Here is a 7,579-nt window from a genome sequence, read left to right as displayed (position 1 = left end):
CACTGAGGCTCGAGGACTGGGCTCCGGGCCCAGCCACAGCCCCTGGCCTCGGGCTTCCAAGCCGAGCACCCACGCCCATCCAGGCTTCACCCCAGCTGGGTTCACTCGAGGGGTCAAACTGCAGATGGCTGGGGGTCAAGGCAACTGAGAGAAGCCACCGGGGTATGACAGCCAAGGGGGTTGGGGTCCAGGACAGGTGGAGAGCAGGGGCCCACGGGGAGCACCCCCTTGCTCCAGCCTCCACACCGCAAAGCCGGTCGCTGGATTGTGCAAAGTCTTAACTGGAGGATTTTGCAAAATCTCCCTCCTTTGAAATATCAGTTAAATTGGATGCCCCCTCCAAAAACAAAAGCAAAAACAAACGAACAAAACTGACTAAAGAAAACCCCACAGGGGGAAGGGGGCGGGGGAGGGGGACCTGACTTGCCCCGTGGGTGAGGGGTAAGGAGTGGGGAGGGGGGGTCATCAGTTTGCGATCTCTGGTTAGAAATGATGGGGGTGGGGGCTGCCAAGATCACCCAGAAATCAGCTCAGTGGCCAGAATGATCCGCAGAATGGGACCACAGAGGACACCCCAGGAGAGGGAGGGTTCCCATGACAACTCAGCTGCTAGTGGGGTCCCCATAGGGGGGTATCAGGTGGAAATCCCAGGGAGGGGCACAGATGTGGTTGGAGAATCCCAGGCAGACAAGGGGACACCAGACGTGGCCCGGACATGACGAGGTTCAATGAGGTGCCCCCCCGCCCCCCCACAAACCTGACAAGTGTTTTCAGACATGACGGAAGGATCCCTGAGCCTCCCTAGCTGTGACTGGAGAATTCCAGACACAAAAAAGTGGTGGCAGGGCGGTTCCAGAGAACTAGGGGATCCCAAAGATGACCGAGGGATTTGGGGGGACAGAGAGGACAAGAGTTGCAGCTGGGCACAGGGATCTGAGCTATGGTAAAGGGGTCCCAGGGGCCTCCGTCATAACTAGGAGATCTCAGATCTGACCGGAGGGACTCACAGGAGCAGAGCCCCCCCGCGCCCCCCTCCCCCCCAGACCTTGGACGGGGCCTAGGCCTGCTGGCAGCGCCCCCTCCTGGTGTGAAGATCTGTGGGCTCACCCGCCCCCAGATGGGATTGTGGGATCACAGACACACAGAGGCCCCCCCAGCCTGGCTGGGGGTCCCAGGGAAGCCCGCGGGGTTCCGGAAGCACTGGCCCGCTCCACTCCACGCAGACACACAGTCCTGCGACCCAAGCCATTGAAGATCCTGGGGACCCTGGACCTGACGCGGGAATCCCAGAGGGGCCCTGGGCAGGGCTTAGGGGTTATGGCAGCCCCCCCACCCCCACACTGTGGGGGATCCACGGGTCCTCGGACCTAGGGTGAGGGGACACCCACGTGACACCGGCCTGGAGCCCCGGAGAGCCCCCGAGAGCGCCCCGGGCTCAGGCGCGGCGGGCGGCCGGCAGCAGCGCAATGTCAAACTGGTAGGTGAGCTTGCGCTTGACCTTGCGGATCTCGCCCGTCTTGGCGTAGTTGCGCAGGGCGCGGGCCAGCTTCTGGTAGGTCATGCGCTTGCGGTTGCCCTTCTGCTGGCCCCAGCGGCGCGCCAGCAGCTCCTTGTGCTTGGACGAGAACTGGAAGACGCCGGCGCCCGGCTCCACCCACCACACGCACTCGCGCATGTCGCCGCGGGTCAGCAGCCCCAGCAGGAACTGGTACAGGCGCAGCTTCTTGCGGGCCCCTGCGGAGGCGGGGCGTCAGGGAGGTGCCCGGCGGCCCGCCCCGGCCCCCCAGCCTCAGTCTCCCCAGCGAGAGAATTGGGGAGAGGCAGGCGGATGAGAGATACATCTGCCAGGCTCTGTCTGCGCCCCCCCCCCCCCCCCGCATCCCTGAAGCTGTCCCCCAGAACCCCACAGCCCTTCCCTGCTTTCTTTCACAGGATCTGCTCCTAGCCTGTGCTCCGCCCCGCGGCCAGCGCCTAGGAATACGTATTGTGGAGCACAGGGAGGAGAGAAGCTGTGAAATGGGCTGACAGTGCGCCTCAGAGGCTCACCACACCGCCCTGGCCGGCTTGGCTCAGTGGATAGAGCGTCGGCCTGCGGACTGAAGGGTCGCAGGTTTGATTCCGCTCAGGGCACATGCCTGGGTTGCGGGCTTGATCCCCAGTGGGGGGTGCGCAGGAGGCAGCTGATCAATGATTCTCTCTCATCACTGATGTTTCTATCTCTCTCTCCCTTCTTCTCTGAAATAAATAAAAACATTTTTTAAAAAAGGGGAGGGAGAGGGGCCCTAGCCAGTTTGGCTCAGTGGATAGCGCGTCGGCCTGCAGACTCAAGGGTCCCGGGTTCGATTCCGGTCAAGGGCATGTACCTTGGTTGCAGGCACATCTCCAGTAGGAGGTGTGCAGGAGGCGGCTGATAGATGTTCCTCTCTCATCAATGTTTCTAACTCTCTATCCCTCTCCCTTCCTCTGTAAAAAATCAATAAAATATATTTTAAAAAAAAAAAGGCTCACCACAGAGCTGACTGGTGGTGGAGAGAGACCTGGGGTGGGTTCGAGTCGGCCTGGCTAGTCTCCAGCTCCGGGTCTCCCAGCCTCGCAGCCCAGAGGGACTGGGATCCTGGGAGAGGCCAGGGGCCTGACTGCCCGGCTCTACAAGCAAAGGGCCCCCCCAGAGCAGGGGCTGGGGGTCACAGCAGGGCACCGAGTACAAGAATCCCACCGCTGCCATTTCCCAGCTGTGTGACCCTGGGGTGATGACTTAACATCTCTGAGCGGGCCTCTCCTCCGCTGTAAATGAGGCTTACGTGTGTGTGTGTGTGTGTGTGTGTGTGTGTGTGTTTTACTTTTACAAACTCCGTGCCAGGTGCTTTACAATTATGAGCTCATTTCATCTTCACCACAGCCCCATGGGATGGGGTGACGGTGACATTTTACAGATGGGAGACTGGGGCCCAGACAGAGAAAGTGGCTAAGGACCAACCCCAGCTTCCGGGAGGCTGTGCATAATGGCCGTCGGGCACGTGGGCGGAAGCAGGGCTGACGGGCTGGGCCTGAGACTGGGATGGTTTCTGTTGCGCTGATGATGGTGGTGAAGGCTTACTCAGCGCTCGGTCTGTGCCAAGCACCGTTACCTCACAATATCCTCCCACTGAACACTCCCAAACACCAGTGACAGCCGCCAGGACCGTCACCCTGTACAGACAGGAGGGCAGGGCGCAGAGAGGAAGGCAGAGGCCCTGCCCCGGTCACAGCCTGGGCCGCCCTCAGAGCTGGGGTACATAGTACACGCTTGGGAAGAAGCCACGGTCCTTCAGCCCCCTCCTCCCGCCTCCTGTGGGGGTCCCCCACCTGACCCGATCCCACTTACCTGCCTCGGATGCCCTCCCCTCGGGGCCGGCCACGAGGGCCTCATCCGACTCGCTGTCCGAGACCTCCAGGGCGGGGTTGTCCAACAAGAGGTCCTCCTCTTCCGACAGCACGGGGCTGGGGTACGGGGCGTACGCCGGGGGGCCCAGGGTCTGCGGAAGGTCAGGGTCACCTGCCGTCCGGGCGGGAGGCGTCCCCTGCTCTCCCTCGCTTGGCTTCCTCCTCCTGGGCCCTCCCCACTCCGTTTACAGCCTGGCCTCGGCTCAGACCACCATGGCGTGGCCAGGGGACTCCCGGCCACTTCCATGAAATCCCGCCCCACACGGTGACAGCCGCCTGTGCTGCCCCCTGGCTCCTGCCTGTGTCTCTGTCACTGGTTTTGCAGTAATGACAGCGCTCAGCCTCAGAGGGCTGTGCGAGGGAGGGAGGGAGGGAGGGAGGGAGGGGTTCAGTCACATGACGGGGGTGTCAGTGACCCCCCTGCCCCTCACCTGGCAGGCGAAGTCCTCCGTGGGGTACGCTGGGAATCCAGGCCCCGGGGCCTCCAGGCTGGCGGCTGGGTTGAGGCTGCCCACGGGGCTGTAGGTCGAGGAGGGCCCATAGCAGAGCTGGGCGTCCTGCGGGTGGCTGAAGGTGGCCGTGGCTGGGTCGAAGGCTTCATAGGAGGTGGGGGGCACAGCCGGGACCTCTGTCCAGCCCCACAGGGAGTCTGGGGGAAGGGCCCTGAGTCAGATGCCAGGGGGTGTGGCCTCGGCTCCCTCCCACTGGAAGCGCCAGCACAGAGGGGCCATTGTGGGCCATGCAAATGGCTGACCCCGGGGTTTGCATGGGCGAGTGGCCAGGGAGGAAGGGGAGGAGGCTGAGGGCCCGGGCTGCCCGTGCCCCGCTGAGCAATGGGACCACCCCCGCTGGGCCTCAGCTCCCCACCTGTGAAATGGGCCCAAGGGGCATGTGGGAGGGGTCTGGGCCGGGGTCACTCACCAGGAGCCCCCTCTGAGTCGGGGTAGCCAGGATGCTTGCAGCTGTCCAAGTCGTAGAAGATGCCATCTGGGTACTGCTGGGGGGAGGGGAGGGGGAGGGGTCAGCGGGCTGTGAGGAGCCCCCACCCCCACCCAGGACCAGCAGGGAGGCTTCCACAGGGGCAGGGGAGAGGAGGGGAGAGGCGGGAGAGGCCCAGACAGAGAAGGCTGCTAACGATCAATCCCACAGACACAGGGACTCAAAGAGAGAGACGCACAGAGACAGAAAGAGACAGACAGACAGAGACCTGGCGCCAGAGGGAGACGCACAGAGAGACGGAGAGAGGAGACAGACACAACATGGCAGAGGCCCGCAAAGACCCGCAGAGAGATGCAGAGACAGAGAGCAGCCGCTCCTGCTGTGACGTCACCACCAGGAGCCCCGCACCTCCCGGGGCTCAGTCATCGGCACGAGACTCCCCCGGCCTCGCCTGCCCGGGCGGCGGGGTGAAGGGTGCGAGGGTGGAAGTTCTCTTTCGGTGTCCGTGCTGCCTTTATCCACCTCCGCGTCATCGCGTCCGATCATCTCAAGAATCGTCTCGCTTTAGCAATTAAAGACCCAAGCGGGAGCTATACCATCCCCATGCCAGCAATCTCACGCCCAGATTTACCCAGGAAAACGCCTGTCCACAAAACAGCCTTGCCAAGAATACCCAGAGCAGCCTCGTTCAAAGCGCCAGAGGGGACGCAGCCCCCGCGGCCACGGGCGGGGGAGTGGACCCGGGCACGGTGGGGCCGGCCGGGGGACGGAGTGCTATACAGCGAGGAAAAAGAGCAGGCGCCAGACACGCACTTGAGGTTGGGCAAAGGAAGCCAGACCCCAAAGGGGACACTCTGTGATTCACTCAATGGAAAGTTCAAAACCAGGCAAAACGCATTCGTGGTGGAAAAGTCGGAGGGGGGATGGACGGCGAAGGCCGCGGGGTATTCCCGGGTGACGGAGCGCCGCGGCTCGGCTGGTTAGTGGTTGCGCAGGTGTGCGCCCGGCTCAGCCCTCACTGCGCTGTGCACAAGATGTGTCATTTGCCTGACATAAGTTATGCCTCAATTTTTTAGAAAAAGCAAAACTCGTCATGCGGGGGAGGGAGGGGCCCGGAGGAGGTGTCTGTCAGGGCCATGAGTAAGGCTTTATTTCTCGGACTAGACTGTGGGTTTTAGGTCGAGTATCGTGTGTCTGATCTATTACAGACTCCATTTTTGAAAATATAAAGCAAGGAAGAGAAGGGAAGAGGAAGGAATGGATTTGCTGACTGTGGGCTGGACAGAGAACGAGATAGAAAGGCAAAGATACAAAGACCCTCCCCCCCACCGCCCACCCCGGCCCACGCCAAGGCAGCGGGCCCAGAGGCAGAGAGGAGAGACACGGAGAGACATCCGTGATGAGCGGCTGGAGGGTGGTGGCGCGAGACACAGAGAGAGTAGAAAAGACAGAGTGACAGGAAGGAGCAGAGAGGGAAACTGAGGCAGGGAGGTCACAGTAGGCCATGTGGGTCCCCCCCACCCCCGCCTCCTGCCCTGGCCCCCAGGGCCTCAACTCACCAGGCAGCTGAAGTGTGGCCCGTCGAGCCTGGAGGGGGAGAGACACAGGGGCATGTCAGGGGTGTCTGCAGCCACCTGAGTCTCGCGGTGGTTGGGAGGCCGTGGGGGAGATGGCTGCAGCTGTGACCACCGCAGCCGTCTGCTCTGTGCTCGTGTGGGAGACCAGCCCCCCACTCCCCCACTCCCTCACTGGGACAGGAAGTGGGGGGTGGGAGCCAGGCAAATGTCCCCCGTCCCCTGGGATTTGCATAGGCAGGGGCTGGTGGCGGGGGGGGGGGGGGGGCGCGGCGTGGAGGAGGGAAAGTGAGGGAGAGAAAGTCCCCAGAGAGATGTGGGTGCCCGCGGGCGAATGAGGGCAGGGAGGGGGCTCCCTTGGCCAGTCTGTCTAATGGGTCCACCTTGGACCAGGAGCGCGACGGGGAAACGCCTGGGAAGAGACGGGGAGACCCGGCGAGGGAAGGGAGAGCGGGAAGGGAGAGAGGTGTGGAGACGCTCGGCTTAGATGCAGAAATATTTACTGAGCCTGAGACAGAGGGATGGGTGGGGGAGAAAAGGGGGGGCAGAAGTAAGACAGGTGGACAGAATTGGAAAGAGGCTGAGACGGACAGAGGGAGCAAGAGGCAAAGGAGACCCAGAAGCGGAAAGCGGAAGCAGAACACAGAGACACAGGGAGCGGGGGACCAGGGGATCGGGGGGACCAGGGGGGGGGGACCAGGGGTGTCAGGGGGACAGGGTGGAGGGCCCTGGAGATGTCGGCGGGCGAGTGGGTGGGTGGCGGGGGGGAGGCAAGTCTCCCAGGAGGGGTCCGTGGGGTCCAGGGCGAGACAGGAGGATGGAGAATCAGAGGTGGGAGGGAAGAGAGACCCAGAAGGGCAGGAGCGAGCGTGGACACCCCCCAGTGGGGCTGACAGCGGGGACCACCGCTGGGGGAGGCCTGGCAGGGGGGCAGGGGTGGGGGGAGCCGGGGTCCCATGTGCAGGTTTAGGGGCCCCACTCACTGTGCAGCCTCCAGGGCGAGCATGGCGGTGCTGGGCTGGTTCACTGCCGGGCGGGCGCAGCCGCCACCCCTATTTATACCTTGGCCCGGCCCCCTGGGGGCAGGGGTGCCTGAGCTCAGCCCTCCTCGAAAATCCCCTCAGGGAGGGGGTCAGGGGAGGGGGCTGGATTGCACAACCTCTTGGTCACGTGGTGGGGAGGGCGGGCCCAGGAGCCGGCTAGATTTGGGGATCCCCACAGTTGGGAGCGAGGGTAACCCTGAGGGGTGGAAATGAGAGGAGCTGGATTTGGGGGGCCCTAAAGGGGGTCCTTGGTCAGTAAAGTGGGGGGTCACAAACAGGGGGGCGTGTCCCTGAGGAAAACCCAGGCCCAAAGCGGATGAGGACCCTAAGGTGGAAACATCGTGGGTGTGCGATGCAGGAGGGGGGTCCCCTGGGTCGTGGGGAGTGGGAGCCTGCGAGCCGGGGCTGCCCCAGGCCTGGAGGAAACGCCAGCACCTGGAGGGCCAGCTGCCGCAGGGAGGGCGCGCTGGGCAGAGCGGAGCTGTGGGCAGGGGGTGGGTGCCCGGAGATGCCCGCTCAGGCTCCGGGGGAGACAGGCAGGCCAGGGGGACAGGGTGGAGGGCCTGTGAGGGCTGGCAGCGGGGCGGGAGCCCAGGTGTC

At 63.6% G+C, this 7,579-nt stretch overlaps 1 protein-coding gene across 3 annotated transcripts; it reads right to left on the bottom strand.

Moving 5' to 3' along the window:
• Positions 1-1,435: 1,435 nt before the first annotated feature.
• SPIB (Spi-B transcription factor) lies at positions 1,436-6,942 on the bottom strand. Of its 3 annotated transcripts, XM_008154324.3 has the most exons (6): positions 6,920-6,942; positions 5,922-5,949; positions 4,345-4,417; positions 3,855-4,072; positions 3,365-3,515; positions 1,436-1,734 (listed from the first exon to the last, which is right to left on the bottom strand). In XM_008154324.3, the coding sequence occupies exons 1-6, from the start codon at positions 6,940-6,942 to the stop codon at positions 1,436-1,438; spliced, it is 792 nt and encodes a 263-aa protein (XP_008152546.1). The 3 variants fall into 3 exon arrangements, with proteins under 3 accessions (XP_008152546.1, XP_008152547.2, XP_027985210.2); XM_008154325.3 differs by lacking the exons at positions 5,922-5,949; positions 6,920-6,942 and having other exon boundaries at positions 3,365-3,480; positions 4,345-4,410; XM_028129409.2 differs by lacking the exons at positions 3,855-4,072; positions 5,922-5,949; positions 6,920-6,942 and having other exon boundaries at positions 4,345-4,410.
• Between the last annotated feature and the right edge of the window lie 637 nt (positions 6,943-7,579).

Source organism: Eptesicus fuscus, chromosome 21, assembly GCF_027574615.1.
Source record: "Eptesicus fuscus isolate TK198812 chromosome 21, DD_ASM_mEF_20220401, whole genome shotgun sequence".
NCBI lineage: Eukaryota > Metazoa > Chordata > Mammalia > Chiroptera > Vespertilionidae > Eptesicus > Eptesicus fuscus.
The sequence above is the reverse complement of the archived record's forward strand: the minus strand, read 5'-3'. Positions and strand labels throughout refer to the sequence as shown.